Source organism: Heptranchias perlo, chromosome 3 (genome assembly GCF_035084215.1).
Source record: "Heptranchias perlo isolate sHepPer1 chromosome 3, sHepPer1.hap1, whole genome shotgun sequence".
NCBI lineage: Eukaryota > Metazoa > Chordata > Chondrichthyes > Hexanchiformes > Hexanchidae > Heptranchias > Heptranchias perlo.
The window spans coordinates 39,809,681-39,830,707 of NC_090327.1; the positions used below are offsets into that span (position 1 = coordinate 39,809,681).

The 21,027-nt window shown below is 45.9% G+C and overlaps 1 protein-coding gene across 3 annotated transcripts in view; it reads right to left on the reverse strand.

Annotated features, from left to right (window-relative positions):
- Positions 1-4,799, reverse strand: part of LOC137312586 (UDP-N-acetylglucosamine transporter TMEM241 homolog) — a 143,031-nt gene extending 138,232 nt beyond the window's left edge. The window contains exon 1 of one of the 3 annotated variants that reach the window (XM_067979129.1): positions 4,569-4,798. In XM_067979129.1, coding sequence (XP_067835230.1) covers positions 4,569-4,634 — 66 coding nt within the window. In that variant the 5' untranslated portion in view covers positions 4,635-4,798. Of the gene's footprint in view, positions 1-4,568 lie in introns of all 3 variants that reach the window. The other 2 variants (XM_067979118.1, XM_067979123.1) reach the window with 2 other exon arrangements.
- Positions 4,800-21,027: the final 16,228 nt, after the last annotated feature.

Genomic DNA, 21,027 nt, shown 5'->3' on the forward strand with positions numbered 1-21,027 from the left:
TTAGACCCTTGGGGAACCCCAGAGGTAACGGTGCAGGGATTGGAAGAGAATCCATAGCAGGAGATTCTCTGACTATGACTGGATAGGTGATAGTGAAACCAGGCGAGGGCAGTCTCATTCAGCTGGACAATGGAGGAGAGGCTTTGGAGGAGGATGATGTGGTCAACTGTGTCAAAGGCTGCAAACGGGTCGCGAAGGAAGAGGAGGGATAGTTTACCACAGGCACACAGGATGTCATCTGTGACTTTGATTAGGGCCGCTTTAGTGCTGTGGCAGGGGCGGAAACCTAAGTGGGGAGATTCAAACATGGAGTTACGGAAAAGATGGGTACAGATTTGGGAGATGACAACATATTCAAGGTCTTGAGAGGAATGGTGGTTGGAGATGAGGCAGTAGCTTGCGAGGACAGAGGGATCAAGGGTGCTTTTGTTTTTGAGGGGGTAATGACAGCAGATTTGAAAGGGAGGGGACAGTACCTGAGGAGAGAGAACCGTTTAGAATATCAGCTAGCATGGCCATCAGGAAGGGAAGTTGGGTGGTCAGCAATTTAGTGGAAATAGGGTCAAGAGAGCAGAAAGTGAGTCTCATGGGCAAGATGAGCTCAAAGAGGGCATGAGGGGAGATAGGAGAGAAACTAGACGCATGTTCAAGCTAGGGCAGGGGGGAGACCTAGGGGAAAGTTTTGCTTGGTGGGCTAGGTGAAGGGAGTGACCTGGCAGAGGCAGCTGAACAGATGGTCTCAATCTTAGTGACAAAGAAGTCCATGAGCTCCTCACACTTGTTGTTAGACTGGAGGCTGGAGGGGTAGATGAGAGGAGTTTAAGGAGACAGTTGGTAGTGGAGAATAGAAGACACGGCTTATCCTTGCATTCCAGGATTATCTTGGAATAGTGAGCAGTTTTGGCAGAGGAGAACAGGGACCGATAGTTCTAGTTGTGGTCCAGCCAGATCTAGCAATTAATGGCTAAACCAGTTGTGCGCCATATACGTTCAAGTCTGTCTCCCTTGGATTTAAGGGAGCGAAGATAGGGGCCGTGGCGGGGTAACGACCGTGGTTGGAGAGAGCAAGTGTCTTACTGGAAAGAACAGATTCAAAGGCAGAAGTGATGGTGCCATTAAGCAGATCGATAGCTGCAGAAGTATCATGGCAAATGGAGGGCCAAAGGCTAGATAGTTGGGAGTTTGAAAGTATCATTGTAAGTGACTTGGGGGAAGTGTTTTTTCCAGGGGCGGATGTTGAAGGAAGTGGGAAGGAGGAAGGGGATGTGAGTGGTGAGGGATACAAGGAAGCAATATAGTGCCTTTCACACCCTCAGGACATTCCAAAGCGCTTCACAGTCAATTAATACTTTTGAAGTGTAGTCACTGTTATGTTGGCAAACAGGGCAGCCAATTTTCACACAGTAAGGGCCCATAACACTTGACTAACTTTTTAGCGATGCTAGTTGAGGGATAAATATTGGCCAGAACATTACCCCTGCTCTTCTTTGAATAGTGCCATGGGATCTTGTACATTCACCTGAAAGAGTAGATAGTGCCTCGGTTTAACGTCTCATTGAAGTATCAGTATAGATTATGTGCTCAAGTCCTGGATTGAGGCTTGACCCCACAACCTTCTGACTCAGGGGTGAAAGTGCCACAACCGAGCCAGGACTTTGCTGTTAACTCCAGAGACTCCCTGCAAGCATTCCAATCCAAACTCTATCAATCCCTGGTTTTCAAGGTTCTGAAAGCATGAATTATTCACATTCATTTACTCAAATCAAATACTATACATGGTATGTATCTTCTTTCTTAAATGGAGAAAACCACAAACCAAATTTAATTTCTTAGATTACAGAACTTCTAAAGAAGTTATAATGTTGTTCACATGCAGTGGTGTCTGCTCTAAAAAGGACTGATTAATTAGGGGCCAATGGATTCCTGAGAATCATTTCAAAGTAATAATATATTCAAAGGTGATGAGGTAGCATCATAAATGAGAGCAAAGCTCACATGGTTTATAACCATATGAATACCATGATGAGAATTACAGCCTTGAAATCACTCTAGGTAATCCAGTACATTCTGTGAATTCCATGGGATAGTTTTATTCTTCTTTTCCTGTTACTAACAGTGCCGTTCAGTGTGCCTATGGTCAGACAGAATGTTGTGTTGTGTTGATTATGTGACTGCTTCCACATTAACTGTGACGTAATCCCATTAACTTTAAACTGAGAAATAATCAATTGGTTACCAGGAAACAATATGGCTGGTATGCATTACTTATAAATATCTATATTAAACATCTTGCATATGGATATAAGAGTTGCACTTCCTGTAGGCATTACATTTATTTCCTCTCACACTTCAGCATTTCCTGACTAACTGTGAGCAATGCCACAGGAGATTTGCTAGTAATATTAAAGTTTGAAGTACAGCAACAATTCTGGTGAGTGTAACACTTAACTCCTGTAAATCTTTTCTGTTATCTTTGTCAAATTTATTGCGACCATCCTAACTTTATGCTAACTTGGCCAAATTTATTCCACCACAACTGATTGAATCGTTCTTCCCACATGACGACAACCAGCCTTGAGTTCCACTTTCTCAAGTGAAGGCCACAGAGATGCAAGTTAAAAACAAATTACAAAATACTGAACTGCTCCAGGCAAGGTGTAAATGTAAGAAAATTTACATTTTTTATACAATGAACTCTTACAAGTAGAATAATTTACAGTTTCTGTTACCTGAACCCAGCTCCCTTATAACATAGAAACAGAAAATTTACAACACAGAAGGCTATTCAGCTGATTGTGTCTGTACCTGTCGAAATAGCCTAATCCTACTTTCCAGCACTTCATCCGTAGCCTTGTAGGTCATGGTACTTCAAGTGCATATCCAATTACTTTTTAAATGTGATGAGGGTTTGTGCCTCTGCCACCCTTTCAGGCAGTGAGTTCCAGACCCCCACCACCCTCTGGGTGAAAAAATTTCTCCTCAGCTCCCCTCTAATTCTTCTGCCAATCACTTTAAATCTATGCCCCCTGGTTATTGATCTCTCTGCTAAGGGAAATAGGTCCTTCCTATACACTCTATCTCGGCCCCTCAGAATTTTGTACACCTCAATTAAATCACCCCTCAGCCACCTCTGTTCCAAAGAAAACAACCCCAGCCTATCCAATCTTTCCTCATTGGTAAAATTCTACAGTCCTGGCAACATCCTCATAAATCTCCTCTGCACCCTCCCTAGTGCATTACTTCCTATAATGTGGTGACCAGAACTGTACACAGTACTCAAGCTGTGGCCTAACTAGTGTTCTATACAGTTCTAGCATAATCTCCCTGCTCTTATATTCTATGCCTCGGCTAATAAAGGAAAATATCCCACGTGCTTTCTTGACCATCTTATCCATCTGTCCTGCTACCTTCAGGGATCTATGGATATGCACTCCAAGGTCCCTCTCTTCTACACCTCTCAGTATCCTCCCATTTATTATGTATTCCCTTGCCATGTTTGACCTCCCCAAATGCATTACCTCACATTTCTCCAGACTGAATTCCATTTGCCACTTTTCTGCCCACCTGACCAGTCCATTGATATCTTCCTGCAGCCTACAACTTTCCTCCTCACTATCAACCACACAACCAATTTTTGTATCATCTGCAAACTTCTTAATCATGCCCCCTGCACAATATAGATGCAAACCAATTATAAAATGCTGCTTCAGCTCCCTCTCCAAGAGAATATCAGTTCCACAACATGTATCACTTAATTCAGTGTTCAATAATACAAAGCCAGGACTGTCATCTGCAACCTAACCCATTATTCCTTTCAAGAATACAGAGCCTTAAAAGCAAATAACTGTAGTTTATTTTACATGCTACAACCCCTCTTTATAGCATAGTGCATCTTCTGGCTTTGCAAGCAGTACCACAGGCAATTCACTGGTATGTTTTATATACTAAAACTACAAGTAGTGTTAGCATTTGAATTATACAATTGGTTTTTCTTTAAGCAAAGGTAACTTGAAATTTCTATTATGCAAACAAGGCACCAAGGTGAACATTTTCCTCTACTATAAACCTGTTTAAAATGACTCACTTTATGATTCTGTCACACAACCCACGGAGGAAATCATTCCACCAAAAGTGTTTTTTTTTCCCTAAATAGAGGTCCCCTACACTCCCCCTATCAAATGTTTTGTCCTTGACGTGGAGGCAATCGTTATGAGTTTCACTAATGTTCAGCAGCAGAAAAGATAACACCAGAACCAAGAACCTCTCTTCAGCAGACACTTGGTTCAATATTGTGTCCCTCTTTGTACAGTGATTCTGGCTCCGAAGAGCTGCACTACTGTTAGAAGCACCACTGCAAACTTCGGTTGAGCGCCAGAGCCAATGAAGGACTTTTATTTAGACTGAAATACTTGGATTATTTCAAGAGCCCATAAAGGTTGTCTAAACACCAACCCAGGCTGGGAGGGCACTGAACACAGCAGGAGGCGAGGCTGAGCTGAGCTGGTCTGTAAAGTGCTGGTAAAAGTTGAGCCCGACTCCTGCTCGCCGCTTGTTCCCATCCACCTCACCTTATTGGTAAAATAGGAAGCGACGAAGAGGAGCGGGAGGCAGAGCTCGGGTCCCTTTAACCACATCTGTTTATTACAAGCCGTCCAGCCGCCTCGACGGCCCCGCGTTACGGTCACACTCGAACCCGCCGCTTCTTATTTGCTGGAAGCCGCATCCTTCGCACGGAGGGGGAAGCGCTCCGAGGCCATCTTAGAGACACGTCTCTCCGCCGATCAGCCAATCGGCGGCACGTCCCCGCTCCGGGCCAAGCTCTTAAAGGGGCAGCCCGACTGCATCAGCCCCGACTGCGGCTCGGACCTGCCGACTGGACAGGCGGCAATCGGGCAGAATGTAAAATTCGAATTGGTGTAATGTACCTGTAATGAATCTGTAATGAATCTGTAATCCAAAATCTGCATTGAGTGTAATGCAAAGAGACACCCTAGAGTTTCATGAACTGTAATTATGTACAATGTTTTCATTGAACTGTACTTGATGTAACCTGCAAATTGTATAATCTGTATTGTGTACATTTGGAATGTAATATGACAACTGTTTTGTATGTTTTGCTATAAATTTTATGAATAAAGTTTATTTTATGAAAAAAAATCACACTGGGGTCATAGCAAGAGCACCGGGGCCATCTGCACCACCACTGTCCGTACCAAGGCCGGCCGAGCCACCACCCCCTAGCACCGTCAGTGTCAACACGGATACACCGAGGAAAAACTTATTGACACAGCGAGTGGTTGGGATCTGGAATGCACTGCCCGAGGGGTTGGTGGAGGCAGATTCAATCATGGCTTTCATATACTGGCTGCACTTCAGTCCCACGCTCCTGATCTTTGCCTGAAGGGTGGTGGGCAGGTCGGTGGGCGTCCTCCTGGGCCTGTCCAAGGTGACTATCCACAGGTCCAGGTTCGACGCGGCCGCTCTGTGGGGGCGGTCGCTCCGACTGTCTGCCTCTCTTCCGCGGCATTCTTCGCCCCCAGGTAGCCCCGGAGAGGGAGCATGCGGTGTCTGCCGGTACGCTTGTGAGGCTTTCTGCGACCGGTGGGCACCGCAGCGACTGGAGTGCACCCTGGACCGGGATAATAAAATCTTAATTTGACACTGGTTTTGGTTTTCTTTGGGTTTTTTGCACATAAACACACCCTTAACCCCCCTTATAAAAGGGGGGCCTAAAAACACAAAAAAAAAGAAAAAAATCATGTCTTTCAACAGTGAGCTGGATAAGTACTTGAAAGGGAAAAAAAATTGCAGGGCTACAGGGATCGAGCGGGGGAGTGGGATTAGCTGGATTGCTCTTGCATAGAGCCAGCGCAGACTCGATGGGCCGAATGGCCTCCTTCCGTGTTGTAACCTTTCTATATTTCTATGACAACCTTCATATGGCTCTATTCCTTTATCCCTACACTTGGCAGAATACAAGAGTTAGATCCCTTGTGTTTAAGAAGCGGGTTACTGTGTTGCACAGGGAAGTGCAAATTAGGGCTCAAGACTGCTTGAGCTGTAATAGGCAGCCAAAAACAAGTCTTTTTTTGTTTTGGTCATTTGTCTCTAAGTTTTGTGGGGCAGGTCCTTGATTTTGCAGTTCAGAGGTTGTGAAGATTTGATCTCCACAGCTTTCTAAGGGGCAATGAAAATCTTGTTTCATTCAATTACTCTAGCGTAGAAATTTCAGAGGTGCCATCCCAAATTTTGGAGAGGGGTCATTAACATATCGGGAATAGGCAACTGTGCCTGTACCGGCGGAGTCGGGGGTGAACATCAGCACTTTGGAGAGGCACCATGCTACTCTGAAGGTGAATGCAGCAGGCCGTCAGGCCAAAGATTAAAGGATGGAATTTAATACTTCTTTTGTCACTCCCATGCTAGCAGAGCCACAATGCAATTCTCACTGTGAGGTTCACATTCAGCCCAGAACAGCACCTACAACTGCTCCCAGCAGACATAGGTATCACTGTGTCTACCGGTGACATAGCTGATGGATTCCTGGGTGAACATAACATAAGAATATAAGAAATAGGAGCAGGAGTAGGCCATGCAGCCTCTCGAGCCTGCTCCGCCATTCAGTAAGATCATGGCTGATCTTTGGCCTCAACTTCACTTTCCCGCCCGATCCCTATATCCCTTGATTCCCCTAGAGTCCCGGTGGCCCCGGAATGGCTCCAAACATGCCTCCAAACAGCTGTCAAGATATGAGGGGGAGTGGAGGGGAAAACATAACAGCTGCACCCCCTCGATTGAAATTTGCTGTGGCCATGTGAATGAGATAGAAAACTGCCAGATCCGGGTTCCGCCCCGAATTCAGATGTCTCGGTCTCCACTACACCAGAAATCCGCCGTGAAGGAGCAGAGTTTGTAGCCTGGTTTCTTTATATCCAGACAGCAGCTTCCATCTCTTACCTTTGATGGTTCCACTCCTTGTCCTTCATCTCAACATATTAGGCCCACTACCCTTTCTGATCTCAAATGGAACACCCACAGCCCCTCCATTGCTAAAGCTGCCTCTGAGAAGCTTGTTTTCCTCTTTCATGCCAAATATTTATTTTTCTTAATAGTTTTTAACTCTCCATAAAGTGCAAGTTCATCCACGCGTGAACTCTTTTCTCAGTACTTCTCTCACGCTCTTGGACTGGTTACAAGAAAATTATTATATTTTTTGACTCGCTAATGCGCCAGTATTTGTTGGACGATTTCTGGAATTTATTTTATTTGTTCTTGGGATGTGGGCACACTGTCATGACTGCATTTATTGACTATCTCTAGGGGCCTTCTTCTTGAACCACTGCAGCCCTTGTGTAGCTCCCACGATAGTGTAAAGCAGCCAATTCCTGCATATTGACCCAACGATGCTGAAGGAACAGTGATGTCCAAGTCAGGATGGTAAGTAACTCGGAGCAGAACATGAAGGTGTTGTTCCCATGATATTGCTGCTCTTGTCTTTCTCAGTGGTAAGGTCAGAGGGAAGGAAATGTTGTCGAAATAAACTTGGTGAGTTGCTGCACTGCATCCATAATGCAGCCACAGTACGCCTGTGATTGAGGGGGTGGATATTGAGTTCAGTTGCAGATTAAGCAAACTGCTCTGCCATGAATGTTGTTGAGCATATTGAATGTTTTTACAGCTGCACCTTTCCAGGCTATTTGTGAGTATTCCATCACACTTCTGAGTCAAGCTTTGTAAATGGTGGAGAAGCTTTGCGAGGTCAGGAGGTGAGACACTTGTCACAAAGCACTCAGCATCTGCCCTTCTATTTTAGCTACAGTGTTGATATGGCTGGTCCCATTAAGCTTTTATTCAATGGTGACCTCCCTCCCCAAGATGTTGATAGTGGGGAACCCGGTGATAATGATGCCATTGAATGTCAGGGTAGATGGCTGGGCTTTCTTTTGTTCAAGAGGATCATTACCTGGAACTTAATTGGTGTGTATGTTATATTGTGGAGATGCCGGTGATGGACTGGGGTTGACAATTGTAAACAATTTTACAACACCAAGTTATAGTCCAGCAATTTTATTTTAAATTCACAAGCTTTCGGAGGCTACCTCCTTCCTCAGGTGAACGATGTGGAAATCATTTCCACATCGTTCACCTGAGGAAGGAGGTAGCCTCCGAAAGCTTGTGAATTTAAAATAAAATTGCTGGACTATAACTTGGTGTTGTAAAATTGTTTACAATTGTATGTTATATGTCATTTGTTAGTTCAAGCCTGGATGTTGTCTAGATCCTACTGGCATGGGCTGCTTCATTATCATTGGAGTTTAAATGGAGCTGAACATTGCTGATCTTATGACAGAGCTGAAGATGATTGGGCCGAGATCTCCTGCAATAATGTCCTGGGGCTGCGATGGTTGGCCTCTGATAACTACAACCATCTTCTTTTGTTTCAGCCACTAGAGGGTTTTCCCTTTGGCACCCATGGACCTCAATTTTGCTAGGGATCCTTGGTGCTGCTTTGATGTCAAGGGCAACTACTCTCACCTCTCCCCCAGCATTCACCACTTGCGCCCATGTCTGGATGAAGGCTGCAATGAGGTCTGCAGCTGAGTGGTTTTGATAGAAGCTGAACTAATCATCAGTAAGTAGATTATTGGTGAGCAGGCGTTGCTTGATGGCACCATTGATGACACTTATAAACTGTAAGAGGTAAGCATGGTTACTTACCACAGAAAAAATTTCAATTACCCCTTTAATGTTAGGATGAGTACACTACGGGAGACTGACAATCTTGTCTTTGCTAATTTTAACAAAAAATGTAGACATGATTAACAGTATATTGAAGTTCATAATCTCAAATAATTGAATCCATAATTCCCTCTAAATATCACAGGGCTCACAGTCTCATAGGAACCTAATACCACTTTTGATTCATGCCAACTTTTTGACTAAAATTAGTGACAACAGGAATTTCAGCTGCTTAGGAAAGGTGTACACATCAAACAGTGACAAGAAGTTGGAGCTCACAGGTACACAAAGCTGGAGTAATATTGTATAAACAAGATATTTGTGCTTTCATCGTATGAGAAAGGTGAAAAATGAATGAAATAAAGTACTTTAAGATATAAGAAACCTATTAAAAACAGGAAAAAATCCTACCTAATTCATTCTATTCATGTTTAATCAAAAACGTGTTTGCCATAAAATTCAATTCAATTTTCATGAGTCTTTGTACTCAGGTGTTAGTGTCATGCTAATTGTACGATTATGTTGTAAGTCTGGACTGGAGCCCATCGCTTCAATTTCCACTTTTTTCACCTTTTTTCTTCTTTTCTCTTTAACCCTCCTAGGCCCCTCCTGTCGCCATGCCTCCTTTCATTTCTCCCCTCTCGGCTACTCTGCCCCCTAAATCCCTACCCCAAACCTTCAGCACTCCTCAATCTTCCTACTCTCCTGCTGGCATCCCAGGCTTGATTCCCTCTTTGATAAATCTGCAGCTTCCCTCTGTGCCTCTCTTGGCATCCTCCAAAGGGCCCATCGAGGTACTCGTCGCTGTCTCCTTACAAGCAGCAACCCCAACTGCCCCATCCTACTTTCTTACGGACTTCCCCAGCCAGCACAACCGCAGGGGGCTAATCTTACCAATCTCCTTCCCATCCCACTCACCCCTCCCAGTGCTGATCCCGCAGACACTATCAGTGGATCAGCTATCACTGCCCCTCTCCGCATTTCCCTCCAGAATGTCTGTTCACTTGTGAACAAGGCCCTTGCCATCCATGAGCTTATTGTGGATGATTGCATTGACATCATGGCCTTGGCAGAAAACTGGCTGACAGGAGATGACACTTTCCCTTTAATGAAGCCTCCCCGCCTGGCTATATCTTCCACCACTTGCCCCACCCACACCTCCGCGGTGGCGGTGTGGCCCTTATCATCAAATCACACCTTGGTCTGTCCCCTTACTCCTCTGGCACCTTCTCCTCCTTTGAGCATCTCACCTTGTTCCACCCCTCTCACCTCTCCTTTAAAATCCTCATTCTCTATCGCCCACCCAAATACCATGCCAAGGTTCTCATCGAGATATCTTCACTGCTTTCTTCCCTCAGCCTCTGCACCGAGTGACTTTTCAATCTCTGTAATTTCAACCTCCATCTCAACTCATCATGCTCTCTCTTCTCTGAGTTCACTGCCCTCCAATCCTCCCTTAATCTGTCCCTCCGTATAAACTCCCCTTCCCACATTCATGGCCACCCCCTCGACCTTGCCACCACATGTGGCCTCTCAACTTCCACCGTGTCCATTCTGGTCTCTTCACACACAGCCCCCACCCCACTCCCAACCCTACTTTCTTCTGTGTTGGCCCCTGGAAATAACTGCCCCAAGTCACTTACAATGGCACTTTCAATTCCCAACTGTCCAGCCTTTGGCCCTCCATTCACACGACATTTCTGCAGCTACCGATCTGCTCAATCACACCCTCACCCCCACCTTTGATGCTCTTGTCTCTATTTAAAACCATTTACTTTCTCTCTCCCCGGTCATTCCCCCTGATACGGCCCTCATCTCCATTCCCTTAAGTCCAAGGGAAGCAGACTTGAACTGGAATGCAAAGATAACCCCCAGCTTCCCTTCTCTACTACAAACCATCTTCTTAAACTCCTCTCCCCTGCCTCCTACACCCTCACCCCAACAACAAGTGCGAGGAGCTCATGAACTTCTTTGTCACTAAGATTGAGGCCGTTCGTTCAGCTGCCTCTGCTGCTTCCCTCCCTCCGAAGCCAAACTTCCCCTAAGGCTCCCCCCTGCCCTTGCCCTGAACTTGTCTCTTCCTCTAGTTTCTCTCCTATTTCCCCTCATGCCCTCTCCAAGCTCATCTTGACCATGAGACCCACCTCCTGCTCCGTCAACCTTATTCCCACCCTGCTGACCACCCAATTTCCCTTCCTTTCCCCCATGTTAGCTGATATTGTTAACGGTTACCTCTCCTCAGGCACTGTCCCCTTCCCCTTCAAATCTGTCATCATCAATCACCACCCCGCTCAAAAAAACCACCATTGACCCCTCTGTCCTTGCAAACTACCACCCCATTTATAACCTCCCTTTCCTCTCCAAAGTCCTTGAACACGTTGTCGCCTCCCAAATCCATGCCCATCTTTCCCGCAATTCCATGTTTGAATCCCTCCAATCAGGTTTCCACCTGGCCACAGCCATGAAACGGCCCTTATCAAAGTCACAAATTACATCCTATGTGAATGTGACCATGGTAAAGTATCTCTCATCATCCTTCTCAAACTGTCCGCAGCCTTTGACACGATTGACCACGCCATCTTCCTCCAACGCCTCTCCTCTGTCGTCAAGCTGGGTGGGACTGTGCTCGCCTTGTTCCATTCTTATCTATCCAGTCATAGCCAGTGAATCACCTGCAATGGCTTCTCTTCCCGCTCCCGCACTGTAACCTCTGGAGTCTCCCAAAGATCTATCCTTGACCTCCTCCTATTTCTCATCTACATGCTATCCCTTGAAGACATCATTCAAAAACACGTGTACGCTGAGGACACACAGCTCTAACTCACCATCAGCTCTCTCGACCCCTCCACTAACTCTCAATTGTCACACTCCTTGTCTGACATCCAGTAATGGATGAGCAAAAATGACCTCCAACTAGATATTGGGAAAACGGAAGCCATTGTCTTCGGTCTTCGCCACAAACTCCGTTCCCCAGCCATCGACTCCATCCCTCTCCCTGGCCACTGTCTGAGGCTGAACCAGATGGTTTGCAACCTTGGCGTCTTATTTGATCCTGAGATGAGCTTCCGACCCCATATCCTCTCTACCAAGACCGCCTACTTCTACCTCCCATTACATCGCCCGTCTCTGCCCCATCTGAGCTCATCTGCTGCTGAAACCCTCATCCATGCCTTTGTTACCTCTAGACTCGACTATTTAAATGCTATCCTGGCTGGCCTCCCACCTTGCACCCTCCGTAAACTTAAACTCATCCAAAGTTCTGCTACCTGTATCCTAACTCGCACCAACTCCCGTTCACCCATCACTCCAGTGCTCGCTGACCTACATTGGTTCCTGGTCCAGCAACGCCTTGATTTTAGAATTCTCATCCTTGTTTTCAAATTCCTCCATGGCCTCGCCCCTTAGTATTTCTATAACCTCCTCCAGCCCTACAATGCTTCTCCAATTCTGGCCTTTTGTCCATCCCCGATTTTAATCGCTGCACCATTGGCGGCCGTGCCTCCAGCTGCCTAGGCATTAATTTCTGGAATTTCCTCCCTGAACCTCTCCACCTCTCTACCTCACTCTCCTCCTTTAAGATGCTCCTTAAAACCCATCTCTTTACCAAGCTTTTGGTCATCTCCTTATGTGGCTTGGTGTCAGTTTTTGTTTGATAATGCTCCTTTGAAGCACCTTAGGACCCTTTACTATGTTAAAGGTGCTATATAAATGCAAGTTATTGTTGTTGCTGTTGAGGGGCGAACAGCCTCTTCCTGTTCCTATCTTCACATACTCACTAAAAATGACTGTTAGCCTGGACAATTTAGTGTCACATGTTCTCTCAGATTCCTCTTTCCAAAATATACTTTTCCATCTGTTTGCAGGAGAAGGCCACACATATCATGCAGCAGTGCATGAAGCCTGGTGGGTGAGTCATGCATCTCCTTAAGAGAAGATCCTGGGCAATAGAGAGAGTGGGGGGAGAATGAGGTTAGAGGCTTCTCCTAGGCTTATGGCAAGTATTATCCTTTGGTTTTCATCTCCTTATTCATGCAGTCCTTCAGCTCCTCACACACAAGCTTGTGTGTGAGCATCACACACTGGAATATCTTGCCATCTAAACCATTTTTCAAGGGTTTCTTATTGACAACATTTTAAATGTTTTTCTTCTTCTGCTCCTGTAGAGGAGGAGATTCCAGGGCCCAATGTGTGACGTCAAGCAAGCACCTCACAGCATTCTGTGGTAACCATTCCTACAGTGGCACCACCATCACAAGTATATCCACAGCATTGCAGGAGGGAAGCAATTAGCATGTGTGAGGATGAGGAAGTGCAGTTGGAAATGAAGCAGCTGCAACTTGCTGGCCAGATGGTTATCTCAAGGGCATCAGCAGCTACTGAACTCAGGGCTTTTGACCCAATACGACCTGACGACCAACATAGTTTGATTGCACAGCATCAGCAGTTCATGCAGCCATTTGATAATTTGCCAGTTCGGATGTATGCAGGAGTCCACAATCCGCATCTGCAGAGAAGTGCTTGATCGCCTGATCGAGCTGCAGACCACCATGAGGAGTACGGCCACTCCAGGACTCTACAGCGAAACACGATCCTAAGTTCACCCATAGTTTCCTTAACGAATGCTATGACTGAGGCTTTAGAGACCTAGGGCTTCAATCTACATCAGTCAGTTTCCTCTGCATTCACGATTTTGGAGAAACAGATAAAACTGAGCTTCAGCAACCTCATAGTTACCGTTGCTCTGCTCCGTACAGACCTATGGTCATGCTGAGGGATTCTCAGCAGGGAAATAACTGGAGCTGAAACAGATGCTATTATTTCTCATGGTGATGCCACATGCATTTCATCCAACTGCTCAATTCAAATGACTATAGATGTGTTACACTGAGGTGCAGGCAGCCACTGCATCAATACCTATGGTGCCTACAGTTGTAGGATCTTCTGCTGGCCCAGCACAAAGAAGCTATGGGCTCTATCCTTGGAAGCAAGCACAGGGCATAAAACTAGTGGCATTGGATCAACTTCAATGGAAAGGAAAGTTGGGGGGGGGGGGGGGGGGTATATCGGGCGGCTGATCCAATACTGCCAGTTTTAACCACCCCCCTACCCCCCCTGTGGAAGTTGAAAGTTCTGCTCACTGACACCCAGCAGCCATCACACCTCACTTCCTCCTCTCATCGGGGAAACATTAAGAATGAGCACCTAGTCAGAAATTAGAAAACACACACCAAACACTTTCAGTAAGGGGTGCACCAGGACAAAATGCACTGAACACACCTGCATCGTACACTGTAAGGGTTAATAAAAGTTCAGATGACTGACACTGTAATGTGTCTTGACCGTTCTTTTGGTATGAAGCAGTTTAAGATTAAGATTTAAGAAGTTCTGTTGTTCTCATTGGGTTTGATGTACAGCTGGGACTAATGGAGGCACTGCATTGTTTGGCAATGATATGTGCAGATGACTATCGTGCCTTGTATGTTTCAGGCAGACCATTATGGATTTATCCATAAATCCTATTTAGGCAAAGGTCAATTATAGTTCTGTTGGCTAATAAACACAGATGGCAGATGGACTGCAGCTTTAAGAAGATGTGAATAGTTGCAGTAGCGAAACCAAGTACAGCATGAAATAAACTCTGAAATCAGTGGGTCTATGTTCAGCTGTTTGATGCACCTATCAGGCACACACCCCTTTAAAGAACATCAACTACTATGGCTGAATGGGCCAGCCATCCAATGTCTGTTTTATACGGGCGCTGAGTTTCAGCGGTGCTGTTTAGGCACTGACACCACATTATGGGAGAAGAACTTCATTAACATTTGTCCTTAGCTTTAATGAGCCCAGCACACGTCTGATGTGCGAGGTCTTGGTGCTACAGACCCACTGTATGATACTGAACATCATACAGTGGGTGCTCAAGAGGCCTTGGTACCTAATAATGCGAGTCGCCTGCACCTAATATGCATCAACACAAGAATTGCATTGGCCCCATGTGTTCCTTAGATTTCTGCTTCAGCTCAAAGAACCTCCAAATTTTCTTCATGATTTTTCAAAACTTGGATTTTGCCCCTTTTGCCTGTTATTTTTTTAACAATGAGTTCAGAGTTTGCTCCCATCTCAATGTGAACAAACAGTAAAGAGGGACATGACCCAATCTCTCTCAGCTGTTTGAACATAAGAACATAAGAAATAGGAGCAGGAGTGGGCCATCCGGCCTCTCGAGCGTGCTCCGCCATTCAACAAGATCATGGCTGATCTTCTACCTCAACGTCATTTTCCTGCACCATCCCCATATCGCTTGATGCTTTTACTATCTAGAAATCTATCAATCTGTTTTGAATGTACTCAATGACTGAGCCTCCACAGTCCTCTTGGGTAGAGAATTCCAAAGATTCACCACCCTCTGAGTGAAGAAATTTCTCCTCATCTCAGTCCTAAATGGCCTACCCTTCATTCTGAGACTGTGACCCCTGGTTCTAGATTCCCCAGCCAGGGGAAACATCCTCCCTGTATCTACCCTGTCGAGCCCTGTAAGAATTTTGTATGTTTCAATGAGATCACCTCACATTCTTCTAAACTCTACAGAATACAGGCCTAGTCTACTCAATCTCTCCTCATACGACAATCCCGCCATCCCAGGAATCAGTCTGGTGAATCTTCACTGCACTCCCTCTATGGCAAGTATATCCTTTCTTAGGTAAGGAGACCAAAATTGCACACAATACTCCAGGTGTGGTCTCACCAAGGCCCTGTATAATTGCAGTAAGACATCTTTACTCCTGTACTCAAATCCTCTTGTAATAAAGGCCAACATACCATTTGCTGCGACATGCTCTTTTTTTTTGCTTCTTCCTAAAACTTTATGGTTGGGATATTCTGCTTCTGCACTCACCAGCTCATGATTTTCCTCTCATTAAAGTGAATGGGCAGAAGATAATAGGCTGGCGAGCACAGATGTGGACAACCCTGGCCTGGTGTCTTTTATAAGTACAGTAAACAAAACCCATACCATTCTAATTTTGTTGGAAATTGCTGCGTATGTTTTGATATTTTCAACATTCGATCAACTATTGAAGTCAACATCTTTATTCCAGCTGAACCTTATTTACTATTTACACTTAATATTTGCTTAATAGCATAATATTTGCTATTTTTAACACTGATATGCACTCCCTTAAATATTTTGTTATCAAAATCTATTTTCCATCATAGATGTTAAAATAAAATCTCTTGGAATGGCAGCTTCTCTAGCATCTACACAACTTTGAGATTCTACTTAGAATATATTTGTTTATCATTAACAAATATGAACAGCAAGACTCTCAGGAACATTCCCGGGGGGAGGAGCACGGTGGTCATTGTTACTCATTCATCGCATTTGTGACTTTTGAACAAATCTTGCACATGCTCAGATATTCCAATGTTGTTGTCATTGTTACAAGTCTACCCCCATATATAAATGAGACAAGTTCAAAGCACCAAGTAGCCCTGCCATATCATGTAACTGCTTCAACTGGTAGTTTCTATAACATAAATGGCCATAAAGTTACCGAACCCAAATGGTTCATTTCCTGGTCAAGTATCAATCCATTCATTTTTAAAACATTTTCTAACCATTTTTACACATGGGTTCTCACAATGACACTATCGGTGACTAGTTCCGCAAAGACTCCCTCCTTTGTAACTTAAATTCATAAGTTGAATTCTGTGTCTCCACAGTTTTTTAGTTTGTGATGCTCCTGGAATAAATTTCATCCATGAGGTCCAGGAATTTTACAAGGCAGCATTCGGAAGTATCTGCGAGTAGATGTGTACAAGTTGTGGAAGTGTACAAGGTATAGTTTTGTACAAAAAGGGATTCTGGGATGACAGAACTCACTGTCACGATTACCAACATCGCACAGCTCGTTGCAAGTTCGAAAGGTTAAATCCCTTGGTGTCCGTGGGTTCAATTTACAATTATTGTAATTGTACATTTCTCTACAAGTGTGATAAAAATAGCATTTTGAAGCAGATCAGAGAGGAGAAACAGTAAAAGTTTTTAGGAGAGATGCTGCTGATCAATTTTTGAAGGCCATTTATTCCCTGTTCAAATTCAGAGCAATTTACTACTGGCGATCTGCAGTTCTAATTTCAAACAACAGATGGCACAAGAACGCTATCCTCTCAAGTTAGAGCTTATTCAGAGTTTAGAAGTTCTGTTCAAATGTCTGTTTAGAACAAGTACCATTGTGTCTGGGCTGATACTAGGGTTATCAACTCCTCCTGGATTGTTATAGGAAGATAGGAACAGGAGGAGGCCATTCAGCCCCTCAAGCCTGTTCTGCCATTCAATTAGATGACTGCTGATCTGCCCCTCAACTCCATTTACCCAACTTCGGTCCATATTTCTTGATATCCTTACCTAATAAAAATCTGTTGATCTCGGAGTCTCCTGGAATTGCTGATCGATCTCCTGGGTGCCACTGCTGGTAATCCAGGAGGAAAGTATTTTGTATGCACTGTTCGCGCCTCGGCCGCCTCCGTGAGTGAAAGCATTCCGGTAAATAGCGGATAAAAGGGCGAGATATCCAGGGTGTCAGCTGTAAAACTGAAAATGCTAATATTATCCTCAAAGGTAAATCATTTTAAACTTAATTTTCAGCTTTGAAATATAAGATTTTTTGTTTTGATCTTGACTCCACTCCATGTAGTTCCCCCTCATTGCAGAGTCAGCTGTGACCCTGGCTCTGAATTGCCACTGTTGTCCTCTCTCTCCTCCCCCATGTAGTTCCCCCTCATTGCAGAGTCAGCTGTGACCCTGGCTCTGAATTGCCACTGTTGTCCTCTCTCTCCTCCCCCATGTAGTTCCCCCTCATTGCAGAGTCAGCTGTGACCCTGGCTCTGAATTGCCACTGTTGTCCTCTCTCTCCTCCCCCATGTAGTTCCCCCTCATTGCAGAGTCAGCTGTGACCCTGGCTCTGAATTGCCACTGTTGTCCTCTCTCTCCTCCCCCATGTAGTTCCCCCTCATTGCAGAATCAGCTGTGACCCTGGCTCTGAATTGCCACTGTTGTCCTCTCTCTTCTCTAAGGAGAACAATCCCAGTTTCTCCAGTCTCTCCACATAACTGAAGTCCCTCATCCCTGATACCATTCTGGTAAATCTCCTTTGCACCCTCTGCAAGGCCTCAACATCTTTCCTAAAGTGTGATGCCCAGAATTGAACACGATACTCTAGCTGAGTGATTGATAAAGGTTTACCATAGCTTCCATGTCATTCCATTAAGTAAATGCAATAGCATTCATTTACAGATGCAGCGAACATCATGTGACCAAATATCATGTGACCCAACCCCCAGGTGTACGTCCAACCAGAGTTGGTAACTCTAGCTGACAGAGCGGCATTGGGCATGTTCCCAATTCCATCAGGACAAATACAACTGCCCCACCTTCTGAAGGAGGGTACCACAAATACAAAAAAGTGACCCAAGCTATCTAAAAGTGTTTCTTGGTAATGCTTAAGGATATTTTGGTTCTCATCATCAATAAGACAGATAATGCGCTGCAGTGCCCCTCAGTTGCAGAAGGCTTCAAGTGACCCAGTGGGCAGCCCTTGAACATGCTTCATGATCACCTGCAAGCGCACTAGGGCAGAGAACAGCTGAAAGCAGTCAGATAAAACCTCCAATGGTCCTATGTATTCTGGACCTGTGGATGGCAAATTTTGCCAGGCCCTGGAGGTCATCTGATCTGCTCACCCCTTTGTGCAACAGGTGACCAAAGATAAGGAGCATAGGCAAAAGTGTAACCAGAAATTGAGAACAGTCCCTTCAGTTAATGGAAAATTACTGTTACCTTCAGCACTGTATGTAAACATGGGAGGGATGTAGCTTTACTAGACCTGATTTTAAGCAGCTCCCACACATAAAAATATATAGGGCTAGAAATTTGGTCATGTAGCGCCTGTTGTTTCGCTGCTACGCGGCCTCCTGAAGTTCCAAAATGGCATCCAGAATGCGCGCACACGCTTCTAGTGGATGTGGGCCGGACACCATCTTGGAAAAGGGTTTCCCGCACACGCAGATAACGAATGCCGGCACCACATGAAGTAGGGAGAATAAGCGTTAGATCAGTGTGCAATGCTGATTTAAAGTGATAGACACCATTTTGGCACTTAACGCTCCACTCAACGTATTGCTTTAACCATGGACACCTGAACATGTCTTAGAGTGCCTAAGACCCCCCCAGCAGCGTTATTTAAAGGCACCATACAGGTGCTGCAGGTTAGTTGCTGGATTATTGTTTCTGGCTGCTGGAAGAATAGAATGTGCTTGATGAAGCTTCCCATACTTACAGAGAGTTGCTATACTATATTTGAGAGTGGTTTGCCAGGTCCTGCATTACGGTTGGTGTAATTTACAACAGTGTTTGAACAAGATTCCGGCAACCATGGGTGGTCTGCTAGGGCTCCCGCTGGGCATAGAACATGACTGGGAGCATGCAGAGAGGCCACGCAGAGCAGGACAAGCTGCGAGGAGAGGGAGGAGGAGGAGGAGGAGGAGGAGGAACTGAGCAGGAGGCCGTATCCCATGAGGGCCTTCAGGGAACACCACTTATACCTCCAGATGAGTAAGGATCAGTGAATCCAACGGCTGAGATTCACCAAAGAGGTCGTGACCGAGATCTGTCACCTGCTGCAGCCACAACTACAGCCTCAGAGCAGGGCATGGACGCATTGCCTGTGGCTGTCAAGGTAACCGTGGCGCTGAACTTCTACGGCTCTGGATCCTTTCAGGCCACTGCTGGCGAGCTGTGCAACATCTCACAGTGTGGAGTGCACTGCTGTATAAGGGAGGCACTCTACGAGATGCGCAACAGGTTCATCACGTTCCCTCTTGATAGAGAGAAGCAGAATGAGCGAGCACGAGGGTTTGCTCACATTGCAGGCTTCCCCATGGTGCAGGGTGATATTGACTGCACGCATATTGCCATTCATGCTGCACATCATGCAGGTCAATGCCCGTTATCCTGGCATCAGTCATGATTCCTTCATTCTGCGGCAGTCCAACGACCCCCTATCTTTCAACCGGCACGGCAAGTCAAAGGCTGGCTATTGGGTGACAAGGGCTACCACCTCATGAGGTGGCTCATGACCCCAGTCAGGAACGCACCCACATGAGCAGAGCGTGCCTACAACGAGAGCCATGCTGCCACATGCAATGACATTGAGCACACCATAGGCATCTTAAAGCAACACTTCCGCTGCCTGGACCATTCTGGAGGAGCCCTGCAGTACTCTGCTGAGCGGGTATCAAGATTCGTCGTGGTATGCTGCATGCTGCACAACCTCGCCATTATGAGGGAACAGCCCTAGCTACCGATTATCCAGCAAGATCCTGAGCCAGCGGAAGAAGAGGAGGAGGCTGAGGATGAGGGGGAGGAGATGGAGGGGGAAGTGGAGGAAGACTCAAGGGGGCAACAAGGAACACTGGCTCTGTCTGCCAACGCTCTGCATGCTCACCTAATCTATGAATGATATCAATCACGTGAACGACATCTCCCAAGTCACCAAGAGTCCTGCACTCCCACCTGTCCTCTCCCACATGACCATCAAATCGCCCTCCATATGATTACACACTGCTTCCTCCCTCAGCTCATTGCAGAAGTAAAAAACATCACCAAATGCAAATTCAAATACACATTTATAAATTAACAAATGAAATGTTGCAAACAAAATGAGACTATTCACCCTTGTGCATTGCCTTAGTGCCTGTCGTTTGTGAGCCTTCACCTGTCCTGGTGCTTCTACGAGGTGCTTCCCCAGTGGCTGGAGCATGGGTGGTGGGAGGCTGCTGACCTTCAATGGAGGGGCATGCAGATGGCCTTGGACGATGACCTCGAGCAGCTCTGAGCCGGGAAGGCCTGGCTTCAGAATGGACCATCTCAGCATGGGCTGCAGCAGTCTGGCTTGGCTGGCTGATAGGCAACAACAAGGGCACTGGCGGAGTGGCAGGGGTGGGAGCAGGAACGCTGTCGTCTGGAGAGAGGACTGCAGGTTCGACTGCCATGGCGCCAATGTCACTCGCACGGGGCGGCGCCTCAGTGCTCCTGGCGATCAGCTGAAGAATGAATTGCTGGAGTACTGCGATGCCCTGGAAACCCCGTTCCACAGTGATACCCAGAGCCACGATAGCAGCAGTCAGCGCTTCCATTGCAGCAGTCTGAGCTTCAAGCAAGGCTTGCAGACCTTTGATGACATCGGTTTGTGCTGCAATGGAAGCCGCAACGTCGGCCATCAGACGCTG